General features: G+C 46.8%; 1 protein-coding gene across 7 annotated transcripts in view; it reads right to left on the reverse strand.

Annotated features, from left to right (window-relative positions):
• PLEKHG4 (pleckstrin homology and RhoGEF domain containing G4) overlaps positions 1-26,922 on the reverse strand; it is a 90,868-nt gene that overhangs the window by 53,799 nt on the left and 10,147 nt on the right. For all 7 annotated transcript variants that reach the window (XR_010606627.1, XM_065640675.1, XM_065640673.1 and 4 more), the window contains exons 2-6: positions 21,124-21,321; positions 11,782-13,930; positions 6,473-6,688; positions 2,459-2,582; positions 1,313-1,406 (exon numbers count right to left, since the gene is read on the reverse strand). Coding sequence is in view for 6 of the 7 variants with exons in the window: in XM_065640675.1 (XP_065496747.1) it covers positions 1,313-1,406; positions 2,459-2,582; positions 6,473-6,688; positions 11,782-13,930; positions 21,124-21,321 (2,781 nt within the window). In the remaining variant the exon portion in view is untranslated. The remainder of the gene's footprint in view (positions 1-1,312; positions 1,407-2,458; positions 2,583-6,472; positions 6,689-11,781; positions 13,931-21,123; positions 21,322-26,922) is intronic.

The following is a 26,922-nucleotide window of genomic DNA, read 5'->3' on the forward strand; positions in this document are numbered from 1 at the left end:
TCGTTTAGAGTCTGCAGAACAGTCAGAGTAAAGATCAAAAACCACACGCAAAGTAATCAGCCTCTGTCAGTCAGTGTTACTTGGAGCACACACTCAGCTCCATCAGTACATTAATCCCTGTTAACTGTTGCACCACCCTGATAATGAGGTGCTCAGAGCCAAACAGCCATCACAGCAGGATATTATAGAGGCACTGCAAAAAGCTTCCTCCCCCTCCCTTGTTTCAGAGGGTAGGAAACTTAAGGTTAGAATGGCTTTATTCCTGCCATGCTTGTATGAGACTGGGCACAGTCTCAACATGTTACTGATTTCCAAATCATCCCACTAAGACACAACCATGCAACTTGGTCCATTTCATGGGCAAAGAAATGCTCAAAAGCTTCAGCGAGGCCACTGCCAGGTGGGCACAGCATAAAAGAGAAAATACTTGCTTGTTACCTCTGCAGAACTGAGCAAGGCACCAGATTACTCCTTGACCACAGACAATGAGCCACTGATACAGCTCCACCCAGCCCAGGAAGCAGGAGGCCAGACCTCTGACTCAGCCCCAACTCTCAGATGTGGCACTGAAGCACATAAACCACAGAGACACCAGCCTCATTAAAATATGGCCCTGTTCTAGTTCACAGAGTTTGAGTCATGAGAGACCTAAGCTCTGATTTAAAAGGAACACCTGCTTAAACAAGATTAGTCATAGCTACAACCCAGCATCTCCTTGGCTTTCTAACAGCAGCAGATAGCTTCTAACTGGGAGCAGGGGAACACAACCCACTTGCTTTCCAAGTGACTGATACGAAAGCCTTTGACCTGAAGCAATATAGAGTTACAGCATGTCCGATTCCAATCATTCACCAACAGCCACATCAACAGCTGCATGTGCTTTTCCACCTGGCATGACAAGCCGTGTCCTTCCTTTCCCTCCACAGCAGGCAGAGGCCTCTCTTCCTCCCTTCTCTGCGGTGGGAAAAATCCCTGCATATTTCACACAGCCTCTCCATGCAGAGACAACATCTCCAAGCATGATAATTCATGACAGCATTTAGACTTGGGTACAGGCTGTCCTCAGCACAGAGCTAAAGCAAATGTGGAAGGGTGGGGATGGGGTGTTATCCCCTAACTCAGACTCGCTCTGTTTTTTTGCTTTGTCTGCAGTCTGGCAAGTCCAGGTCTTCGTCCTGAAACAAGGCTGGGTGCGTAACCCCACCTCCCAAAGCCAAATGAAAGCCAGGTGGCAGATGGAGACATAAGCAGCAGATGGAGATGACAAGACAGCAAGCCAACTAGTGTTGCTTTGCCCAAGCTCAAGGCTCACCTGCAATGTGCTGAATGCCTTGAAGAGAGCAGGAACCGGTGAACAGCGACGAGCATCCACAAGAACAGTTAGACCCAAAGCCTGACATTCTGGTCTGCAAGGACAGAGAGAAAGAGGCCACATTATAGCTCTGTAATGACAGGTCTACCTTCTCCTAACCAAAATATACACATGGAAACAACCACCTGGATTGCTCAGTTTTTACCTCTGGTATCTCCACCTGAACTTCCCATTTCTCCAGCTTCTAGGATACATCTCACTGATAGCAAAGGTGCCGACACCTGCTCTGGGTAATCCACACAGGAAAACCAGTCCTTTCTAATTGCATTCAGGGACAAGCCTGGTCTTAGCCACAGTGCTTCACAAGAACAGCTATTCTGGATCAGACTCAACATCTATCTTGCCCAGAATCAGATTTGAAGGGAGAAGCATAAGAAACAAAGCAGGAGTAGCAGAAGCTTTCTCATGGGTTAAGCCTGCTTCCTTTACCAATGGTTTAAAGTCTTCAGGGGAAAATAAATAAATAAATAAAAACTCACTAACAGAACCTGAGCTTTACTTCTTACTAGTTCAATCACCTAAAAGTGAAACAAAGTTTCAGTAGAGCCTGAGATGAGCTCAGGGGACAGTCTGTAGTAGTGAAAGAAGAGTAGCTGCAGTAAACTCCAGCTTGCAGACTCCAAAAACAATTGTCAGCCAGACATCACAGCAGATTTTCTCAACCCTTGCAGATCCTCCTTCCCTTTTGGCTTGGAGGGCTGGCCCTAAAATATCATGTCACAACACTGTATCACGAAGCTGCTGCACGACTGCCCCATCATAGCTCCCAAATCCCATTTTCTGGGCTAATGAAGGATAGCAAAAATGGCTAGGATTCACAGCAATGCATGAAAACATTCAGTACATACCTAATTCTATCACACTATGTGCACAAGGCACATACAGGATAGCCGAAGTGCTCAATGAATACCAGCCAGTTCACCCTAGCAGGAGATTCTCACCTGTACAGTTTCAGGACTGTCTGGACAGGCTCCTAGGCCAATAAAGTCAACCTGTTCTACTCACTGCCTCAGCTTCCACCTCCACGACAGGTGAAGCAGACATGGCAACAGCTGTCCACCCTGTCAGCCCAAGAGCGTCACAAACCTTGGGATGCTATGCAAGTACAGCAGAAGTCGTACAAGCTCAGTGGTGTTGCAGTGAGGGTTTAACCAAACTGTGTTCCTTGTTGTTATTATGGCCACTGCACGTCCTGATTTATCTCTGGTACCTGTAAAAAAAAAAAAAAAAAAAAAGCAGGGGAAAAAAGTCACACAAGGAAGTCAAAGGTGCCTTGTTTCAGGTGCATATGCCTCCTATGCCCCTACTACCACCCCATCACCTTCCTGGAAATGCTCCCCAGAACTAGATATAGTGTGTGCTGCAGACTGCAGGAGGCTATAAGCACACTTGCAAGGTGCTCAAACGCTGTCCCAGAGGGAAGCAGCTGAGCTCTGCTTGTCCTTCTCTCATGGTAGTGTTAAATTCGGACTGCTGTCTTCCACCCAAACACATTCTTCACAAAATATGGCTGAAGTTAGCTAATGATAACCCAACCTTTTGAGAAATGCAAGAATCTCATAAACTCAAATAATCTCACCTCTGCTTATGTTACAATGTTCACATTGCTGTCAGACAAGAGAATGCAGACAGGTTTGCAGAACAAGATGCACTGCTAGACTGGGCAGACGCACTGCAGGCTGAGCCTAGCGTGGTACCAGACATCTCCGCCTTGGAGCAAAGTCCTGAACTGGAGCCCGAAGCTCCTCCTCAGAGGCTGCAGAGCGGACAGCCCAGGAGCACACTCCTGCCTGCCTGCAGCTCTGACAAGGGCAGAGTCGGTGCCAGGCTTTCATTAGTTTCAGAGCTTGCTCAGGGCCCAAGGAATAGATAAGGCACAATATGGGCAACACAGCTGAGCTGTGATATGTTGAGGAAGGAGAAACCCCTTTGCTTCACTTAGCCATGACAGCAGTTCTCTGCTGTCGGCTTTCTAAAAGCCCAAAGACAAAGGAACCAAGCCTTCCCTATGAGCTCCCAAAGCTAAATGATAGTCTGGCTTTGGGCTTCAGGCGTAAAAACGACATTTCTGGAATTACATCCAACCTCTTCTCCAGGTGCAAAAGAGAGGTAAAGAGCAGGTGGACACACCACCTTGGAGACCCAGAGCTGCCTCTGCCACTCAGAGCAAGCAGTGCCCGTGGAGCAAGTCTGTTCAAGCGACCAGCGCTCTGCCCTCCCGCACATCACCAGCAAGGTGATTTGGAAAACAGTAGGGACTACACCTCTATTGTGTGAAAAGTAATTCACAAGAACAGGAGCCATTTTCTCTCACACAATTTGCATGACAGGAAAGGGGAAAAAAAAAAAAATCCCAAGCACAAGACAAAACCAGAGGCTTGGAGAAAGCCAAGTCTTCCTGTCTCTTCTGAACTTTATTGCTACCACAGGAGATACTGCCCTGGACCACCTCTCTTCCCATCCCAGGGACCAGCATGCAAGTTGACAGGTAAAATGGATACAGATGGACAGCCCCAAGCACCAAAAACTGCCCTGGTGTGATCTCAATCTGTCACTAGGACGTGACTTGAGTAAAGGCCACAGACACAGATGGGCATCACTTAGAAGCAGGGCCTTCTCCCTCCCAGGGACCAGAGCGGTGGCACAGGCATTCTGCTAACAGCACAGACAAAATCTTTCATTGTGTGATTCAAGAGCAGTTTTTTTACTCATGAAATACGGTATTCTGCACACTGTATAATCAAAGAGCTGGAGAGAAATTAGTAAAATCTTATTCATATACTCTGCTTCATAAGCTAAGGGGATTATCAGAAAACAACAACAACAACAAAGCACTCAATTACAGGAAAAATGGCTCGATAACCAGGCTCAGTAAAAAATTTATTACTCTGAAGCAACATCTTTTGTCCATCAGGGAGGCTGGGCATCACCAGAACTTGATCAAACCTTGAACTTCCATATAGGAGCCCAGGAACTGCTGACCAGGTCAAAAAAAGCAACTGCGGCCATCAGGGCTAGGTCTCCAACAGTGGCATAACCAAGAGCATAATTCAAGAGCAGAATGCAGAAGTGAAACCCTCCTGAAAGGAAAATTTCTTCCTAACTCCATCAGCTACTAGTTTATTAATTAGCTCTGATTCACTATTCATTATAAACGGTATCCTTTCTAATGTAATTATTATATCATTACCAATATCCAACATAAAGTGTGTAACTGAGTGGTGAGTGTATTCCCTTGGGTGCAAGGATTGCACGCTGAAATCCAAAAGGAGACACGTGAGAGATGTCAGTCAAATCAGATACTGCTTCTACAGAAAACATGATTCCTCCCTTAGACAAAAACTCCCTTGGAAGTGGCATCAAACCCAAACCTTGCTTTCTTCAATGCTTTTCCAGGGCATATCCATTCAGCCCATATTCAAATGCATTTGCCTAGTTAAACAGTTGTACATTCTTATAGGAGCCTGTGACAAAGGAAACAACTAGAGCATTAGATCGCATAGACAGGCTTCTACAATAGCATGGACTATGAGCTTCTCTTAAAGAGCCCTCTCTCAAACCCTGTAATTTTTTGGCTGTGCAGACCAGAAAATTAGAAATCTTCCTCTGGAATTTGTTCTTAACAGTTTAACCTCCTATGGCAAAGTTACATGTTTGAATGTGACTCTGTTCTGCATTTGGTTTCTCATTTCGCCTTTTTCCAGAAGACTGGAAAAGTTTTATTTCCCTTTCCTCCTTCCCTGCACAAAGGTGTTTTCGCGTCATTCTGAATCATCTTGTAATAGATAAACCACCTTCCAGTGTCTTGCCATGAGACATCCAGTTCAGTTAAAAGAAACGGTTGTCACCCTTCTCTGAACCAATATTCATCAATTCCTTTTATAAACAAAGGCATCAGAACAGCCCAAATTATTTGAGAGTCAACACCAACAAGTACACAGAGGTAAAATCACTTTATTAATCTGACTAGTCATCCCCCCTCCTTTACACATCAAAATTGGTCTTGCAGTCCCAGCACTGAGTGGGAATTCCCTGTGCTGCCTTTCTGCTCTCCTCCCCAACTTCTCCACACTGCACAGGTCCACCTGACCTCTTCTCTGCCCTTTGGCCAATTTTCAACTCATCTGCGGCTTCTGAGCTGATCGAACACAGCCATCTTTCTGCCCCACACTGGACAACCCCCTCGCTGGCTGTGGAAGGAAGCGACTCCACAGGGGCGGCTTATGCAGACGCTGCCAAAAGGCTGCTTCACACTGGAGAGGTAGAACTCACTTCCTCTGCTTTACTTCATATTTGGTTAAACACAAAGACCTCTTGTGTGGGCCCTGCACACCAACCGACCCTGGCTGCTCTGTCCAACAGCCTCAGCTTTGTATATCACTCTGCCAATATTTGTCCCATCCAGAAGCTTTATCTGCAGCAATTTGATACTTGCTGCCGCATCAGATGTAAACACTGAATAATGTTTGACCTACCACTGATCTCACCAGAACAATTCTGGGAAGTCCTCCCTTGATAGCTAGTTTTGTCATCTGCTATTTAGCTACACTATCATTCATCCCACACATTGCTCATCCACACTTCATTGGGATATTTCCTTTCAACACTATGTGTCATGAAATCAAATGTTTTCTAAAAATCTGTTCTATCTATGCAGCAGCATTCAATCAACCAAACTTCTAATTACCAAGTATAAAACTGGTTTTACAAAAGCACTGTCAAATAGCATCTTCTATACTCCTATCCTCTAATTATCTACCAAGTGAATCAAGTTCCTATTGTTTTGACCAGGTCTGATGTCAGGCCCACCAGCCCATCATTAGCTGCATCCTCACTCTTCTGTTTGAACTACTGGTATGAGCATGCAGATTTGGCATTTCTGACTCATGCATGCCTGGTTAACATTTTGAGGCTCCTGGGAGCAAGTTAACGTGACTTTTATGAGAGGGAAGTTCTACTTCCTGTCCTTCCCATCCAGAAACTTTAGAGGAGTCAAGAAGTGTTGCTTCTGGAGAGGTTTGGGATGAAAAGAATGGAACTGTCACCAGTCTGCAGCACTGCAAGCAGAGGTTCATCTCCCTTGCCCTTCCCCAAACTCACCAGGCAGGCAGGCAACTCCGCTCCTGAGCACTTCTGGGTTCACCTCCTTGACTACGGCAGATGCAAACCGACCACCCCAGGCACCCCCAGACACTGGGGATGTTGGGGGAGTAACAGCTGTTGAAGTTTCCTCCTGGGCACTGGCTGTACTCACTGGTTTCAATGCATCTGTGCCAGTTGCTTCTTTTCTCATCTCTGCCCCTTCCGACACCACCTCTGTAAGACAAGCAGCAGTCAGAAGCTTGAACAAAGCTCCACCCAAAAGGTCCCAGGTAAGTCCCAGACTGGGGAGGGATGTGCCCCCAGCCCCAGCACTCTGCAGCTCCTCCAGTCCTCGTACCAGGAGCATGCATGTTCCAAAACTGGCTATAACATTAATACTACTGTAATTCTAAAAAAATAAAGCAATTTATCGCAAAGTTTTCAAGTTAGAAAAACTCAGTTCAGATCAGGATTACTGTGGTCATAGTCATTTCTAAAGGTCCACATCTGCTCAGAGCCTGACAGCCTGGCACAGTGCAAGTCCCTGGCTAAGCTCCAGCAGCCTGAGCATGCTGAAGTGATAAACCAGCTCCTGACAGGGAGAGATGTTCCATCAGAGCAGAATTACTCCCCCAACACCACTTTCCGACTAGTTCCTGAAAATATTAAGTCAACTCAAGGCTGGAAATTAGCTAAGGAGACCTTGTTCTGCTCATCCAGATTGTTTTAATTAACAGTTAACATGAAAGTCTGAAACCTATTTTAAAACCCTGAGGAACAGGGTGATTACACCAATCAGCTCTGTGGAGAACTGTAGAAAATCCTTCCTTTGCCTGACACCTCAGCTCTTAAGTTAGCAGAATCAGATAATTCCAAAATTAAATGTCTTAGCTACCACAAGGAAACTAATGTTAGCTTTATCAAGTTTCAATTTTCACACAGAAGCAGCTGGAGAGAGGAAAAATATATATATACCTACTGTGTAAGAAGTTTTATTCCCCATTTCCCAATATTATAAGAATTAGAAGCCAACAATGTGTCTTCAACAATACATCTTTAGCATCCTAAGTACTCAGCTAGGCTATCCCACAGTTTAGCAGAAAGATATGTTAAAGAAAAAGCTATACTTTGCTGTAAATCCTGATACTTCAGTATCTACCAACAAAAAAACCCCAACCTATCTTTAGGAAAAGACTGGAGCATTTATTTGCTTGCTATGAAGTCAGACATTTTAATTGCTATTTAAAATTAACTTCAACCATCCTACCTTCCTGCTACATCAACAATGCTGACACTTGACTCAGTTTATTTACTAACAGATTCCAATACTTCATTAAAGAGCAGGACCAGGAACAAAGCAGTCGTTGAAGTGGCTTTCAATACAAGTTTTAGCAGTGAAGGAGATTTACAGGTTGAGGCTCAGCCCAAACTACTTTCAAAATTGCTAAGTGGGTGAGAGAAGTGCCCTGAGCAGCATGGCTCACTGCACAAAATTACCTGACAGTGGGGGGAAGCTAGGAGGGGCTCCAGGGCTCTGCACCATCGAGGCCATGATGGAGTAGCTGCTCATTACTCTTTGGTAACACTCCTCTTGAGCGAGCATCTCTGGGACCCAGCTTGGCATCTGCTGCATTTGACTACATAAGCTGCTGCGATGGCTTTGCAGCTCTGCACAGTTCTGGGACGCATCAGAGCTCAGTTCTGTTCCTAAGTCTACCTCAGCCTCCTCTTCCCAGTGACGCAAGAGGTCATTCACTTTGGACAATGCTGCTAGATCTTTCTGAAGCAGCATTTCAGACGGGCACCAGTCTCCTGTAGATGGGGTATCTTGAAGATCAAAAAGTCATGTAAGTTGTGCCCCAAAAGTTTCACATTAAAGATTGAAAGACTTTCTAAGGAGAACACAGAATCATCTCCTCAAGAAGCTGTAAGGCCTGGTAATAAGCAGAACCACACAGTTTGTAGTAAATGAATCTGCATTAAACGAGAAAGCCTGCAAAGAGGACCAGAAGGTGGCATTTAAAGAAGATGAGAAATGGAACATAGCTATATTGAAGGACAAGAGAAAGACATAAATGTACATGGTAGCCCTGCCCTGGGTATCTCTTAGGAATGAGGTAGCAACTCCCAAAAGGTAGAGAGAAGCATTTTGCTTAGCCCACCAGACACAGTCCCAGAGAAACCTCACTGGAATTGTGTAGCGTCCAGACTACGTACATCTTGCCCAAACAAACCTCTTCCCTAAGCTTTTCAGGCTCAGTTCAGCTCTGCAGACCCCACCTCTCCGCCAACAGGTCCAAGCACACTGGTAGTTATTTGCAGTCTGGGGTGGAGGCATTTACTAAAGCGGAAATTGTAGAATGCGGAGGATTACATCAAAAAGCAAATTGAGAACTGAGACATCTGAATTTGCCATGTTTGCAGGTTCCACCTTTCCCCAAGGTTAAGGAAGTGGTAGAGAAGGATTTGCTTGTGTGCATTTCAAAGAGACATTAGCATTTTTCCTGCAAACTGCCCCAGCACCAGTATCATCTATGCTAACATCACGTAGTAACAGGCAACGGGAATGGAACACCCTAACAGGTGCTGCTGAATATGCCCCAGTGTGGTTTTTTCAGCCAATTTATTGAATATCAAGATATTTTCCACTCCCAAATACAGGAATTATTTCCAGAGCTGTAAAGTTTCAAAATTCACTTAAAGTTAGTCATTAGGGGAAAAACAGCAGTCAGACTTCCTGTGAATGGAACCAGTGTAGATTTTAATCTACCAACTCAGAACATCTCACATTTGACTTGAAATCTAAGTTAGATCATATTTGTCCAGAAAATAAGATCAGTCTGTGACTGGGAGTGGAAGGGGAAAGAGTTGAGGGACAAGGAAAAAATCTGTAGATAACAGCAAACTCAGGTGCCCCAGTTTTGAATGTGTATTTTGACATAATCTACTAGACCTGCCACAAGAGCAAATCGTACATCTGCTTACTACTACTGAGGTGTGAACTGCAGACCTGAATTGGCCCAGCAAAGCTTAAGCTTTGTTGTTATTTATAGTTTAAGCAAGATATCTACAATTTCCAATCACAGTAGCAAAAGAACCCCAACAAGACACAGAGCAGCTAAGTCGCCTACAGACTGACTGGAAAAGTCCATTGGTAGGACTGCGCATAGGACATCTGGTTCACCTTGTAATTCTATCTCTGAATTATCTTCTTATTGTATCTCTGAGGGTTTAATAGGGCTGGATAAGGGGATGGCTTGTTTGGATCTCAAAGCAATCAAATGTAATTGAATGGATTAAGCTTATTATAGTTCCAGCTATAATGTTTAAGAAATACTCCTGGCATTAACAGATATTTGAGCTGCCGTGTGCCTTAAAGAGTTTGGTTGGTAGGTTTGGGGGGTTTTCCCTGCAATTTAGGTTGTTCCTTTTGCTTTTGAAACTCCGAGATGACAGGGGTTTTTTTTAACTGCAATGCCAAAGTTTATCCTCATCAGAAATGGGCCATGAATACGTCACTTATTTCAGCCAAATCCCCAGAAACATTTAAATTGTCTGTCATTTAAGAACAAACTCCACACATACCCCAGAGGGGTCCGTCATTGTTGAAATCTGCAGCAGTGGCCAAGATTTGTCTTGTGGATCAGCAAAAAAATCACACTTATTATCTTGTACACAAGCTGGACCTGTCTAATTTTAGACAGAAGAGATGGGAACACTGAACAAGCAACCACCAGAGCCATGAGGAAAGCATCCACCCAGCACTCAATGCAGCCTAGGTTTTTCTGAGGTCCAGTCCTTTGCAAACATTAAGTCAAGCCAGATTTGGCTTGCTCAGGGGAACGGATACCCCCGGCATGGCTATTTATTGGCGTAGATCGCTCAAGAGCTACAGAGAGGCAGAAGGTGACCTCTTTTTTTCTGATCATAGTGATGGACACTCAGAGACACACACTTCTGAAACAGAAATTTGAGCTGACCCCTCTGTTTCACAGAGAAGAATGCTTGTCGCTCCAAACATACCAGAAATGCCTGGCAATCATGGGCTTGCCTAATTATGAAATTAAATATTTTGGTGCGGGTGATAATGAAATTCCATTTTAATCAATGGACACTTCAGGTCCATTAGGAGGTCATGGTAAAATGTGACTTTTGGACACTTGAGAAAGCAGCTGTGTTTGCAGCCAGTAGTACCGCAGCAGCGATGTAGGCTCTGATCCACACAACTTCAGACCAGTGCAAGCATTACACTGGGAGCCCATCCCAAGACAACTAGCTCTTGATCTGCTCCTCCAGAGGGTCTGACACTAACAGTGTAGGTCTCTACCTCCAAGCCTTTCACAAGAGACCTCACTCTAATCTTTCAAGCTGGGTAATTTTCCTAGCCAGGGGTCTCAGGGAATGAGAGCTGTTGAACTGGAATGGCATGTTTCACCCGCCCCCGCCGCACACATGCTCCTCAATGTGATCTGCATATCTAGCTACAGCTTTCCAGACTCAGCAGACTGAGGCAACGCCAACATCGTGTCCGTGCAGTTACACACTACCTGTTCACAGCCTGGTGCAAAAGGCAGAGAGACCTGGATTGGCTGCTCAATTCCTTCTAAAGGAGCACAGCTCCAGCACAGCAATCCAGGCATTGCAAAGTCTGGGCAATACCTCCTTAAAGATATCGTTCGAGTTGAACTTGGACGGTTAGTTTCTCAGTGCTCTCCCACTCAAGTTAAACAGCTCCTACTTTAAACCTGACCAAGCTGAAGAAAGCTCGCCGGAGGGGAAGGGAGGGAAGAGGGGGGGGAATCCTTCAACTCTGCAGTTTGCTTCTTAAACCAGTTACCAGCACACACATTTGTTGATCCTCAGGTCATGTTACACAGCTAGCATTTGACTGTGGCATTCACTGCTGCTTCCTCTTGCTGTAACTATCTTCCTAAAGGAAATTTCCAACTACAAAAAATTTGTACAGTTAGACAGTCTCTTCTCACACATTCCTATTGCATGCATCCATAACGTACAAATGATGAACATAATGGGTGAAGGTCACCAGCAATCAAGTTAACTGAAATTAAAAGTCTTTTAAACTGGAACTTTGTTCTGTATCAATGTAAATTTGCAAAGAACTGTTAAACAAAATACCTACAATAAACCCACCTCTGAAAAGAAAGCTAATTTCAAGACACAAAACCAACAACGTAATCATTTTCCTGTATTCGTGCTATTACCCCAAAGCCTCCTAGCAGCCATACTTGCCAGCGGTACCCCTTGAGAACTTTGCTTTTGATCCATGCTCTCAACCAGATAAACACACAAACATACAATTCCTGTACCTTTAGGAGATGATGCCCCAGAAGATGCCTCTTGGTGGGAGTGCAGAGTAGCAGGCTCTGCGTCCCCCTCAGTGGGTCCTGAGGACAGTGGTCCAACCTCCAGTTCCTCTTCAATGGATTCCAGTGTTTTTAAGGCTACAGTCTTTAACTTCTCCCCATAAGAAAAACTTCTCTCATTCTCCTCCCCTTCCTGCAAGTTCTGTACTGCAACACGCTCTGGGTTCAGCACAGAGTTCTCTTCACTGTTACCGTCCTGGTTTTCTGCCCGTTTTTGTGGCTCCTCACACCACTCTCCAAACCTCTGGGTTCTGAATTGCCTTGAGCCTTCTGCTCGTGCATCAGGGCCCAAAGAGTCACTGTTATTTAATCGTTCTGCTGTCTGACCTCCCTCTGCTGACAGAGCAGTTGCCAGTAGCATGGCTTCTTCAGCTTTCTCATGCTGACAGGCAGAGACTTCTTGCTCTTCTCCATCTGACAAGAGTTCATCTGCAGGAGATTTGACAGAACAGTGGCTATAGGTAGTCTGATTCTCATTTACAGTCAATATTTTTTCCATCTCTTCGACTTCCTCTCGGCTGTCCCTTCTTTCCAGCTCAAATTCATCTACTTCTCGGTTCTGTTCTAGAGAATTTAATGGAGAACTAAGATTTACTTTCTGATCACTGCAGCAAGCACCGACTGCTCCTACATCGGCAATGTCCCCTGAAGAAGAGCCTCTCTCCACACCTACATCTGAACTCTCAGGAGTGATAAGCAATGTAGTGGCCTGGATTGGCGCAATGCTTTCACTGACACTCTGGCAAGAAACATCAGAACCTTCCTTCAGTGCGTGACGTGGTCCCGAAGGCCCAGGGACAGACACATGAAAGGCATCCATCTGTGTCACCTCATTTTGACCCTCAGTCAGTGGTTTTCCATGTATCGCCTCCTCTTTAGCAGCAGTACCATCTAGAATTGTTTCTGGGCTCTGCTCTGATGTTTCAGCACCAGAATTTCTGCTAGGATCATCACTTTCTTCTTCCATGTTTCCAGGATCACCAGGAATTTGTGCTTTGCTGTTGACACCCTCTCCAGCACACACATTACTGTAGCTGCACAGTGCATATCGCCAATCGACTGAGTGTTCGCTACAGGTCTCTTGCTCTACAGATGAATCTTCCGCACTGCAGGCAGGAGACTCAGACACAGGAAAGCTATTTCCCATGTTTCCAGGACCACCCGATATCAGCTGACCTTCTGGCGATGGTTCTCCACGTGCCGTCATTTTGTTGCTTTCCAACGGAATTACATTTTTGAGAACTTCTGTAGAAGAAGTTCTCAGAGTGTCCATTTGACAGTGCTCCTTTTGCATAAGCGCTGACTGAATTAAGTTCTTGGAGTAGGTACTGTCTTGAATGACAATAAACCTGTGGTTGCCTTTAGACGTATTCACTCGTGTTCTGGGCTGAGTCAGATAATTTAAAGCTAGCGACTGGGTTAAAGAGCCTGCTTGTGGCCCAAACCTGGGCAGTGAAACTTCTGTCAGCTCAACGTACTCCCCTTCAAGGTCACTGTTCAAGTTGTCTTGAGGGATAGGACTTGTAGAGGCACCATTGACAAGAGCTTCACTCAACTGCGGAGCTGCGCTGCTAACGACCAGGTTGTCTTGATTTAGACTTTGTTCCTGTAGATACTGAGATCCTGGGTCTGGTGAACTGCACTCAGCATGGTCCATGGGGAGGCACAAAATGGAATGTTCCTGTGTTATTTCTGGAGAGATGATATTGTTTTCAATTATTTTTGGCTTATTTATAAATTCAGGATTAACCACTTTATCCCAAGGGACACGAAATATTTTATCATCAGTGGTTAGTAAACAATTTTCCAGTGCTATACCCATCCGCTCTCCATTGAAAGTACTCAACCATTCCAGAGTAAAAATGGAGGTATAGGAAACTTCTGGAATCACGACTTCCTCTACATTATGCTTGTCTTTTGCCAAACATTTCAATACAATTCGTGGAGACTTCTTCAGATAGGGGACCACCTGCAGGTAGAAGTCACCAGGCTTCAAGATTCGCCAGTCAATGGAAGCCAGCTGGACTACAATCTTCTCATGAACACACAGGGGCCAGCCCTCATGGCGAAACAGCAAGCCACAGTACTGAACCTATGGAGAAAAAAAGAAAGTGTTTTCAGCATCAGGAAGAGATCTCAGCTCAAGCTTTTGCACAAAAAAAAGATGAGTGTTTCTCTTCCACAGCTGTAGCAATAGAACAGCTGAATTTAGGGCCTTTGGTTATTGGTGTAGAGGAGTTTTCCATACTGCGGTCTTCTCTTTGAAGAGCAGAAACAAGAAAAGCTAACAACACAAATCACCAGCATCTGAGAACTAGAATATGAACTAACCAGCATCTCAGAATTAGAATATGAACTAACTAGCTCCCCGAAGTCTCAGCCCTGTTTTGAAGCTGGTCAGCACAGACAGGCAGAGGTCTAAGCCCCAGAACCCCAGTGCAGAGAAATCAGGAGTTCTCACCTCTCTGTGGTCAAGCCAGGAGACCCTGTCTCTACCTCAACTTCTGACTCATTAGGACCAACTGGACTCACTAAGAAAGTGAAAGTGCAGTCCATACAACATCCCTACACAAGTGCCATTAGAGAGATGCAGGCAGACAGCAGTCTGATTGCAACGTGCAGACAAAACCCACTGTCCTCAACTAAAGACCAGCTACAGCCTTAACATAGAAAGTGGCTCTGGAAACACATTATTTCCAGAGCATCCACAGTGAGCTCAAGGTTGTACCAGGTACATTTGATACCAACCTGCCAGGAGGAGGCTGTAGATGCACAAACCTCACTGCACAGGTTGTAGCTAGTCAGCCTGGCACTGCAAAATGTCTTTTCTCTGGTGAAGCAGTGGTGGGTCTTTAGAGTGAGGCCTGCTGGAAAGGAGGTAACGAAAAGCTTTGCTGATGAGGGAAGGCAGAATGAAAATGCCAAGGTCTGAGGACTTCTTTTTATTCCCTAATGTGCTCTGCTGGAATATGCAGCACGTTCTACCTAATTCTGGTTAAGCCAAATTGAAGAGCATTAAGCCAGGTAGGTTTAAAAAAAAAAAAAAAAAAAAAAAAAAAAAATTCACTCCTCTGGTGCTATCAAGACTTCATGCAAGACAGGTGGAGACAAGTTATGTGGGATGCAGCAGCAAGGGATGGCTGCAACCTGCCAGTGAACCGAAGGAGATACTGCAAAGACAAAGCAGGAGAAAGGGGGCAGCAAATGAGGAAAGCACAGCAGAATCACAGAGAAAGAATGCAGCAAGTCTCATCAGCAAGCTGCTAGGAACTACATTTGGCATACCAGGGATTTCCTCATTCCCAAAATACAGCAGCACTCAGGACAAGTCTCAGAAAAATCCCAATGAAGTAAAAGAACTGAAGTTTCATGGCTGAACTGACTCAATTACCTATAGCTTTATCACAACTTCAAAAAATAAAATGACTGCTTTGAACTAGATTCTGTTTGGGTAAAGTAAGATTTAAATTGAGCAATGACAGAAGCCATCAGTTTCATAATTAATTTCCTCTTTCTCTGTCAGGACAAGAGCTTAGATGGGATTCACCTGTATCAGATGAAAGTCCAATGACTTTAGTATTGTCAGCATTAGACCTCAGACACTTTATCTTGTTTCTTTTACATGGTCACATGGAAGACTTGACAGAGAAAGCAATTTACAAAAATGCCATATTCTGCAGGACAGGCAGATTAAAGAAAAAAAAAAAAAACTTTAATTTAAATATTTTGCCATATAGCAGGAAGGAACTTCCTTGGTTCTCACACACCTTGAAACAATCTGTAATGGCATCAAGTAACTTCTTTCCTATGTTCATCAAGCTTTACATTCAGCCCAGCCAGGTTTCTTATCCTCACTGCAGCTGACGCAAAGTTGCTCAAAGGCTTGAAAAGCCAAATCATCCTTTAGATTCAATAATTCCTCCTCCTCAACCCTGAAGCTTATTCTCTGGATGTGTTCCCATTGCTTAAAATTATTAAGCCATGTTACATCACCTTAGCAAGACTCCCTTGATCATGTCTTAGACCTGCCAGAAGCACCTTCTTAGTAATGTTTGGGTTTTTTTTGGTTTTTGGGTTTGTTTGTTTTGGTTCTGTTTTTTTAAAAAAGCTATATTTCCTCGTTCCACTTTTTCATTGTGCAAAGCACTGCAAGCCACTCTGTATAATGGCACCAACACTTCCCAACTGTGCTAGAAGCATCACTTAAAGCTAGAATCACACTTGTCTTCTAGTCATGTCCCTATGGTACCCCAGTTACCTGCTAGTTTTTCTTCCCAAACTGAGGAACCTCAGTTCACAGCAGAAATTCTGGCCATTGTTTTGTGGAGGCACAGGCTTGCCCTCCCAGTCTACTGTTATAAAAATTTAAGTATATAGTTTTAGAGCTCATGGTGTGTAATACTTTTATCACCCTCCTCCTCCCTTAGGTTATTGCTCACATATCCCAGACTGGTTTCATCACAAAATATCTGTCATCTGCATACTCTTACTTTCTATGCCAAAGTCATGGATGAGGAGTAGTGTGTGTCTCATGACTCCTGCCTCCAACTCAGTTTTCACTAGAGTACAAACACCCTCCCTTTCACCAGTTTGTTACCCATCTTGCAATACTTGCATAAGCCTCCATCCCTTTGACACAGTAATTAATTTTGCATATGACTCCATAATAAATCTTTTACAGAAGAGATTAGACAACAAACCATTTCTCTCTAGGGAGAGCCAGTTTATGAAAAAGGCTTGTCTTACACTACCTGCCATGGAGCAAACCACAGGAAAAATGTTCTCCAGTTAATTCAGTCCTCAGTCAGTGCACATTGTTGTACACTCAGCTTGTTCTCTGTATTTTGTTACTAGCCCTGACTTAACAGATTCAATAGAAATCCCCATTATCAGACATTTGGCATTACATGGTAACTTCTTCCACATTCCAGGATGGAGACCAGCCAGTCCCTTTTCTTCAGCGTAGGCAATTAATTCAGTCATGGCACTTTTATTTCTGTTCACTCAGTGCAACTGCCTTACTGTTGTACCTACACGCTGTATCACTACTAAGCTGAATCTTACTTTAGTTTTCATTTGTTTGAAGGATCGTATTAATGTTACCTTTATATTCTAACCTTGAACTCAGAGCAGACCCACCTCTCTTGCTTTTCTCTTTCTATTAGAGTTAAAAAGCACTACAACCTAACCCACAGTTGCCTGTACTTCCCTCAAAAGTAGGCAGACCTAAGTCTTGCAGTCTTAGGTTCTTATGCTTCCTGATGCCTCTACCAGCCAGTTTGTTCCTTACACAGCACAGTTAAATTCAGCAAACTAAGACCTCCTTTTGCAGCACACGGTTTGCACAAGTTGCTACTGGCTTCAGCAAGTCTCAGGCTGTACATACTTCACGGACTTCTCCATCAAGCGCAGGACTCACACAGCACCTCAGTCAATAGAGCTTTACCTCCTACAGAAGTGCCCAAGCCAAGTATTTTGTACATAAGGTTTGAAACAAAAACAATTTGCAGTTTTCCAAACAAGACTAAACAATCGCGCCCTACACTACACCAACCCCTCTTCTGCCATTAGAATATCTCCTAGTAGGTATATTAAGAGCATCTGTACCCAAAGGCCTTTCAGGGGAAGAAAAGGTAGATTAAAAATAAAGGTCAGTTCCTAAACTATTAGACTGAAAAGTAAGCAACACAATCAGCAGCAGCATAAACATAAAGCTGATTTCCATCTGCATCTACGTGACACAGAGTTTCTGTTAAAACCTGAATGCAGACTAACCTATTTGGGGACCATTCATACATCAAGAAATCAACAACCCAACAGATGAGCTGTCTGCCTGCCTGACGAGTAGAAGAAAACTCAGCAATAAAATCACAAAAAACAAAACACAGGATGCCTTGAAGTTCCTGAAAAACCCAACAAAGCCACAGTCTAAACGGCAACAAGAGCTAGAGTAGCATCCAAGCAGGAATGTAAGTCCTTCAATAGCCTAAACATTTCAGAGTTTTAGAACTTTAGAAGTGAAACATCCTCATACTGCTCCTGTTCCAAAAAGCACCTTCTAAGGGAAGATTACACGAAGAGGCTCATTTCAGTTGTTCCAACATTTCACTTTGAGGCTCAAGTATTTGCTCTTCTTGTATCCATTCACTACAGAGCCAAACCAGGCTTGACAGAGGAGTGCCAGGAACAGACTCTATGCTCAGCAGTTGCAGCCAGGAATAAACTGCCTCTGAGGAAAAAGCTGGGCACCAATGACAAAGATGGCACAAAAGTGGTAGCTCCCAGAGCTACAGGGATGGGTAGGCTGGAACAGACCAACAGTCCACTTAGCTAAGGATGTCATCTGAAGGCCAAGGGCAAAACCTGGTTTCTTACTCTGTGCCAAGCAGAGACAGAGGCTTTCGCACAGACCTCCATACTCCCTTCTCCAGCCCCAAGGATCACATACAAACTATTAATTTTAATACACCCAGCTGAAGCCCATGGATTTGTCTAATACTTCGTGAAACCACTTACACTCTTATCACTGCAGAGGCTGACAAAAGATCTAGCTCTCTCAAGATTTCCTACAACAGTCATTCAGATAGGAGTTACTTCTTTTCCCTTTAGTGCGTTTAGGAAAACCTCACATGGACCAGCTGAACTACAAACTAAGGAGTAAACATTACTTTTGTTTAGACACTCTAAATGGCAGACAAAAGTTTTAAAGAACAAGTGACTAGAAATAGTCCTGTGATTTCCGACAGCAAAGACAAAAGAAGGGGCACACAGTGGAGGTTTGGGGAAGAGGAGGAGTCCACAACAAAGGAAAGAAATAACTTCCAGCAATAAAAATTCAAACAAGTAGACTCGTAAATAAAATATAGAATAGCCTGGGCCCAACTCTAAAGACAGTACAAGACACCTAGAGCTTCCCTTGATCCCACTGAACTGCCACTCTCAAAGGACAAAATCATGAGCCAAGGTCGCAAGCAAAGAGGAAAGGCTCAAGGCATCCAGCTGTGCTCCTTGAGGCCTGTGCCTGCACTCTTGTCTCTTGCTGCTCACTCTTCCAGACATTTCACACCTCAGCAAAAGCTCCCGATACCTAGTGCTGAGCTCTGGGCAGCCCTCACTGGAGGTGCTGCCCCACCAGCCCCGCACCTAGTGGCTACTCAGCAGGCCACGGAGTACCAGGCAGGCCCTGAGCTCTCCCCCATTCCTCAGCCTATGACAGTAGGGTGACTCAAAGCACAGGTCCTGCCCCTCCACCCCAAGCAGTGCTGCATGTGTAGGACACCCCCGCCACACTGGTATCCCCCTCCAACAGGACACCGCAGCCACCACCACCTCCCTCACCTCCATATCACCTGCGTCCATGCTCCAGGCCAGCCTGGGGGGCTGCCAGCACCCTGAGCTCCTCCAGGGCCCACAGCCTTTGCAAGTCTCCCACCTCAGGGCCCCCCAGAGCCCACCACCCTCACCCCTCTCCCACCTCCGAGCCCCACAGGGTCACCCAGGGCCTACTGTCCTCACCTCTCTCCTGATTCAGGGCACCTCTCTCCTGATTCAGGGCACCTCTCAGCCCTCCACCCTCACACCTCTCCCACCTCAGCGCCTCCCAGGGCCCACTGCCATCACACCTCTCCCACACCAGTGTCCCTGGGGCCCACCACCCTCACTCCTCTCCCAGATCAGAGCCCCCCGGCAGCCACCAGCCTCGCACCTCTCCCACCTCAGGGCTCAGCGCCCCCTGTGCCAACGATCCCCGGCTCGGCCGCGGCCACCATGCCTATCAAGGCAACCCCATGCTCCTATTGGCTACTGCAGCCTCAGCTGTTCTCCTATTGGCTGCCGGGCAGCACAAAGCCCTCCCTGCCACCACACCCCTGTTCCACAGCGGCCTCCGCCCCGAGGGCAGCCACGGCCGGGGTGGGTGCGTGGCCTCAGCAGCCCCTGCCCGGCCACCCAGGGAGGGACAGACCCCCTGGCTGGCACCCTTCCTGCGGGTCAGTGCCCCAAACACCTCCCCGCTGGGAGAGCAGCACCGCGGGCCCAGCTCCCTGCAAGCCACGGATGGCAGAAGCCAGGCTGCTTTCCGGCCCTCCCTGCCAGCCCCTCACCTGCCCGGGGCGCCGCTGGGTGCTCGGGAGCTGCCGGCACCTCAGGGAGTGGGGAAATTGCTACCTTGCCTCCTTTGGTGAGGGAGGCGGTTTGGGGAAAACTGTGAAACATCTTGCAGTAATTACTGGTTCGTACAAACGAAAAGCCTTTTATTTCTTTAAAGGGGAAAACCATGCTACGCACTGTCAAATTAGAAACTGCAGCTAGATATACCCATGGAATAATTCCTTATGCACAACCTTGGATCTTCCTGGGCTCACAAACACACGGCTGGCACCAAGCTGGAGGCTGGTGACAACATGGAAGGACAAACACTGCACCAAAACACGTGCAAAGTGACCAGCTCCCAGGGCTTGTTCCATGGATCCTTTGTATGTGATGGGCGTTCCCCCACAGCATTTCACCTCGAGACAAATGAGTAACTGACTGTTTCAGCTTCTATTTAATTTTTTTTTTCTCCCCTCCCGGAAGTTCGTTGCCCTCCACCATGAGGACTTCTATCAAAAGCCTGGCCACACACACCCTCTAGGTTCAGAGACAAAAAGAACAGAATGAACCCTAGTTTTAGGTTGTTGGGATTGCTTTTTTTTTTTTTTTTTCCATCTTGCAGACTTTGAGCGAAGTTTGCCATGGAGGCATTTAATTTATCATTCCTAACATTTTAGACTCCCAATAGTAAAGTACGTTAATCTTGGACTCGTTCTGGCAGTAAGTGTAATGCGACTCCTCAGGGCTACTGAGCCTTGCGACCATTCCAGCAACCAAAGGGGAGCCAGAGTTCTGGGAAAAAACACCAACTGGCAGCATTTTGCCCCGCACAGGCCCCTGCCAGTGGTGGGGGCCCAACAGCTTCATCCACAGGGCCAGGGAATGGCTGGGGTTAGAAGCCACCCAAGTCAGCCATATCCAGCAAACACTTGGCTAAACTTCTGCCTCTGATTCCCTTAAGCCTTCTGTTTGGTGTTCCTGGTTATGGAAGATGAGGGCACTGCTCCACATCTGATCTCTGCATGGTTCTGCTTCGATAACAGTTTCTCAACTGTTTCCTAATTGTCTGCCTGCCCTCCCACCTAGGCTGCCATACACATGCAAGCGCTTTTTGCCAGCCATTTTACATACAAGAGCAGAAAGAAAGCTCTCCCAGAAAGCCCTCACGGGCCTTAGAGGGCATGATGTACTCACACAGGCATCCTGCTGAATGCACTGCAGGATGTGCTTGGCTGGAATCAGGAAGTCTATGAGGTAGCGCAGTCCATCCCCACGGTACGTCTTCTCCACCACATCAAAAACTTGGCACAGAACAGTGGCTGCAGTGGCCTCAAATGGAGGGTAGAGTGCTGATAACGTACTCTGAATGCAACCGTCCAGCGACTCCGAGTCCTGCCAAGAGAGACAGCGTTAGCGGTACCACGGCACGATACCCCCCGCTGCCCTGACGAGCCCTGCACCCAGGAGCACAGCCATCTCCAGATGCAGGAGCAGAGGAGATCAAAGGAGCAAACTGCTGTTCTTTCTAGCTTCTTTTGGCACCGGCGGCTCCAGGTAAACACAAAAAAGCTCTCCCAAAATGCGAGTGGAGCGCTCGCAGAGCGCTGTGCACAGCGGCGAGATTTCCCAGCTTCTGCTTACGCAGCAAGTCCTTCTCCTGACTGCGCTGGGTGGGGCTGCTATTAAACCATTACCGCAGCACGTGAGCGCGTGTGAGCGAGCGAGACTATCATGGGGTGGACGCTTCAGCGGGCCCCGTGTTTTGGATACCTAGGGCTGGAGATGCCGCTCGGCACTTGGGTACATTAAAGCCTAGTGTTATGCTCCTCAGTGGGCTGAGGGGATTTGCAGGGGCAACAGTTGGGCTGAAGCTACTCAGCCTGCTGTGCTCAGAAGTCGCTGCACAGGATAAGCTGATGGAGCTGCTTGGGACTGGGGAAAGCCGCTCACCAGTGCAATTCGTCGTTATTCAAAGCTGTTTATCTCTCATGAAAGGCTCACTCCAGGAATTTTCTGCTGCCTTTGGTGCCCGAGCACACACATCGATATGTAGGATGCCGGTTTCCTGCCCAGGGATCAGAGGCAAAGGCTTCCCTACTTCCACCTTCATTCGGGAGAGCCTGTGAGCCAGGGCCTGCTCACGGTGTCAGGACCAGTGCTAGAGACTGAATTCTGCCTATTGTATGGGTGTAAATCAAGAGAGCTTGCAAAAAAATAATGAAAACATAAATCTGTACACATCTGGAGAGAGGATCAAGATCCTTCCTTTCCCTTCTATTTTAGAGGGGACCTCTCTGGCTAACTTACAGCCAGTGGGAGTGAGTTTTGCTACAAAACCAAATGAAAGTTTACTCAGGTGTCTGGCCAGATCCTCGTCTGATCTAAATCCACCTCCCTTCACTAGAGACAAGAAAAGCATTTCAGCTGCTGGCCCAGAAGCCCTACAGCCTCCTGCAGAACAGGAACAGCTGCATGGACATGCCTGAAAACATACCTCAGTCTCACAGCAAGATTAGGAGTGAAAGTTAAACAAAGCAGTGCCACAACAGCTTACGCCACCACTGAGGAACAGTGGGATGAAGGGATCAGGAGGAAGCAAACCATTTCACTTCTTCCACTCCGAGGGAGCACATGTTCACCACTCCAGACACCTCCATTGGCTTGAGAAAATGCAACAGTCTCAGAGGAATCCTGAACTGACCTGCAGCCAGAGCAGAGATGATGCTCCTCACACAAGCCTTTCCATCTCCCAATGATCTCAACGATCTTTGAATTCCTCCTTTTGAGGGCTGGGTGTTTCAAGCACAACATACACTCCCTGCTCTGTTGTAAAGCTTGCTTTGTAGGACAGCCTGCAGGATTGCACAGGAGGATGCCCAGGCAATGCCTGCCCTGAGCTGGCAGAACGCGGGTGACAAGCAAACCACATGCTGCTTGTGGCACAGCACCGCTTCATTACTTTTTCTGCTATTTCTCCTGTTGTCAGCAACACGGCAGGCTAAATTGCAGCAGGCTCCTAAAGCGTTTGCAACTCTTCTGAGAGACCAGCTGCCTCCCTGCAATACCCCTGAAGGTCAATGCAACCAGATAAACAGAGGCTAAGGAGCTGGTTTTCATATTCTTAACCCAAGGACTCAAAAAGCAGGACGTCTGCGTGCACATTTCTAAGTGTTGAATGCTAAGATCGAGCATTTAACCCCAATCCTAAATGGAAGCAGAAGGCTGTTTTAAACCAGCTTCTTTCCACTCAGAATGATATAAACCCTCAACTTTCATTCCATTAATTGAAATTAAAAGCCTAGAAGTTCCCAGGCACTTCCTTCTCTGCAGGAACAGGTCTTCAGAGAAAATCTTCTAATAGAGATCATGGAGGTCAAGAGAAAACTGTTGAGAGCTGACAGTCTGCAGCTCTCTGCACAGTTCTGGTCAAGACCACCCCCACACGGGGTGCAAAGGGAGGGCTTAGCAGAGTTCAAGAAATATAGGAAGAGAAAGCAGACTGATAGGGACTGTGAGATGAGGTGTACAGACCCAAAAGGGCCACCTAAATAAGAAGTGTTCCCTTTACATGCTATCCCAGACCTACTAAAAAAGGTATGGTAGGGGCCATAGGGTAGGGAAACGGGTACCAAATCCAACATGAGGCCTCTCACAATTTGACATATTAATTATATTGGTAAATATTGATATAACACACTAAACGTTACACATTGTTCCTCTCCCACGCTCTTGTGAAAAGACAGAGAGGCAAAGCGCAGCCGGCTGAAGGCGAGCGCAGCTCCGGTAACCTCTGTTGACACCAACCTGTCCCAGCAAGCATCTGTGCCCTTGGCAGATAAACCTGGCCTTGACACAAGTGCTCTCCCACCTGGCACCAGCCGCCCAGCCAAGGGCTTGGGCACTCACACAGTAGCATTATGGCTGGTAGCATTTGAAAACAATTTCCTTCTGACCCTCCACAGGTTCAAAATCTCAGTCCAAACTAGCTGGGGGAGGTGGGGCATCTGTCCTGTCTTCTGCCCCATACCTCTTCCCCTGCTTGAGCAAAATCAATCCTTCTCTCCCCGCCCCCAATTAAATCTGTTAAGTTTACTGTTGCAAACAAAACAAAGAAGTCAAAATATTTGCACATGAGTCAGTGCATTGCTCCAAGGTTCTCACACCATTCCTGCTGCCTTAGCAAAGCCTTCACAGGACAATTATTAACATTGGCATCGAATCAAAAATCCTTTATATGGTTAAAATAAACCAAGTTGTATGTTATCCTTCCTTTAGTAAAATACAGAATAACCATAGCCTGTAGCCATTGCAGAGTTCAGTGCTAAGAGTGCACCCCTTCGCACAGAGGCTTTATCTCTCTCTGGCTAGACTATACCACGAAGCCATGACAGCTGTGCAGGCTTTGAAGGGACAGACAGAAGGCTTCAACCCCTACCATTGGTGAAAACATCTTTTTCTACCCAGTCTCTGCTAATTCCACATTAAAAGCCCCCAACCTGGGAGCAAATTCATACATCCCATGGTTGTAGCACAAGCACGTTTGGGCAGCTACAGAACAAGGATGGATGCAGCCTCCGTGTGCTGCAGGTGAACATGGAGGAAAAGCTGCTTTCCAGTGCTGCCACCCACCCAAGGTGATCTCCCAGGGATGGGTCCTGCCCAGGTGGGGGGTGGAAGTATGGCAGAGCCTCAGGGGCTTGGAAGCCACCTTGAAACACAGAGCGTGAAACATGGCAGAGCTTGGAGCCTGCAACAGCAGCAGATTCACTTCTGATAATGGACTCATTAAACCAACTCACAATCCAAGGGATGGGGTCGCTTATTTGTGCTAATTAACTTCTCAGATTGCAGAGTGGCCTGAGGAAAGAGCCTCAGCAAGGGCTGCAAGAGGCTGCATGGTCCTGCTGTTTAATGCTGGAGGGCAGATGGCCAGCCTCATACATCTCACCTGCAGGCAGTGCCTCCTGCCACACACACGGAAGAGCCATGGTTTGGAGACACAGGGAGCTCATACAAACCAGCTCAGGACAGCAAGAGAAAGGGATAGCATCCTGTGCCCCAGAGGCTGATAAACCTGAAGTCTAGAGCTCATCTTACCTAGAAACCACATCCCTTATCTCAAGCAGGTAATGCAACCCCCAGCAGGCATGAGCAGAAACCTCTGCAACCCAGGATGAGGGGACAGTGCCCAGAGAGGAGAACAAGCTAAACCCAGCAAGGATCCAAGGAGGGGGCACTCCTGCCCTGGCACATTTCCACTTCATCCCATGCCTGCCTGCACAGGCCCCCAAGAGCTGGCAGAGCCCAGCACAGAAGCCTCCTGGAGAAAGTAGCCCCATCCAGGGAATGCAAGTCTCGGGCTTCCCTGCCTCCAACAGGATTGCCACATCCCCCTCATGGGAAAGGTCCTGGACACTTGCTCCTTTTAGCCGCCCAGCACAAAGGCAAACAGGAGCGCTTTCCAACCAAACCAGAGAGCATCTCCCCAAGCAAAACGTGTCTTGGGACTCAAATGCTTCTTTGTCAATACAGGGGAGGACCTATGAACTCCAGCTCACTGCCACCACTCCACCACACACTCACCACACCTCCCAAAAGAGAAACACACTTTTAAAATAACTCCTCTATAAATCAAGGCGCTAAATAAAGCCCAGGTTAAGGTCATGTCCGGCCATACTGGCTTTCGCTGCTCCTCAGCTGGGAGCTGGCTGCTGGTGCAGGGGCTGGAGCGCAGCAAGGGAAGAGGAAAGCATCACACAGGGACAGGCTGGGCTCTCTGGGCAGAGCTGCGTGGTGAGGACAACCCAGCATGGTCCAACCCAGGAGGGCTGGGGAGAAGGGAGAGCCAGGGAGGTTTCACAGCTAGCAGAGAGCTTGCGTCTGAATGGGGGTAGAAATGAGCACGGTGCACCCCCTCGATATAATGGGAGCCACAGATGCTGTGAAATGAATAGAGGGATGAAGACTTGTGGCAGCAAAGCTGTGCTGCTCAGCCCTAAGGGCCCCTCTCCCCATCACAGACCACAGCAAGAACCAGGAGTCAGGGAGAGACGAAGTTACGAGTGCCTGGGCAGAAGCCCCAAGCCAGGACTAACAAGCAGGCAGCAGGATGAGAAGCCCAGGATCAGTTACAACCCTGCTCAAGGAACACCTCTACCTCTCCTGGTGCAAGCTGCTGCAGGATGGGAGAGGAGCCTGCCAAGAGGCATCCGGAGTAACCAGGAGTTTCTTGGGCTTTTTTATGTGCCCTGATTGAATTTTCTGCCTACCTTTGTGGGCACAAAGACAGCTACATAGCAGCTCCTGCCACTGGGAACTCTTGCCATGCTACATTTCTTTCTGACTCAGGACTCCACTTCTTCCTCTTTGCAAGCTGCTGCTCACCAATTAAGTCTGAACCCTGGAGAGGTTCCAATGGGTTTGGAGAACAAGAAGTCAGCCTGCCCAGGGAGCAGAGAGAAGATCCCAGGGCTACACACCTTGTGCAGCATCAGAATACCTGCACTTTCCCAGCAAGTGCTTGGGACAGCAACGCAAGTGGCTCAGGACAATGCAAGTCTGTGCAGGGAAGGGCTGCGATGCTGCTGGACCCACCTGGGCCCACAAAGCCTTGGCAGCATTTTCCCCACAACTCACCCAAGCACCTTGCTAAGAAGTCAGTGTCTTGCTCAATAATTTTGTCTACAGAATGCTGAGTCTTGGTCAAGGAGAACATGAAGAGGCACAGATCTTCGCAGCTGACAGCCCAGGTGCTGTCTGAAGACTCCTAAAAACCATCAGTATGGCGAGACCAGACTTAACTCTTTCACCAGCCTGTGACTTATGGCAGACAATGCTCCTTTCTAGCAGGCTGGACTGGCCCATATAACACACCAAGGATTCATCTTGCAGCAGGAATTTAGCTAAAGGATCTGCAGCTCTGCTCTAAAAAACCTAGACTCCCATCTGAGCAGCCAAAGAGTAAAACTACCTATCCCAATGTGCCCCAGTTAA

This window comes from Caloenas nicobarica, chromosome 9 (assembly GCF_036013445.1).
Source record: "Caloenas nicobarica isolate bCalNic1 chromosome 9, bCalNic1.hap1, whole genome shotgun sequence".
Classification (NCBI taxonomy): domain Eukaryota; kingdom Metazoa; phylum Chordata; class Aves; order Columbiformes; family Columbidae; genus Caloenas; species Caloenas nicobarica.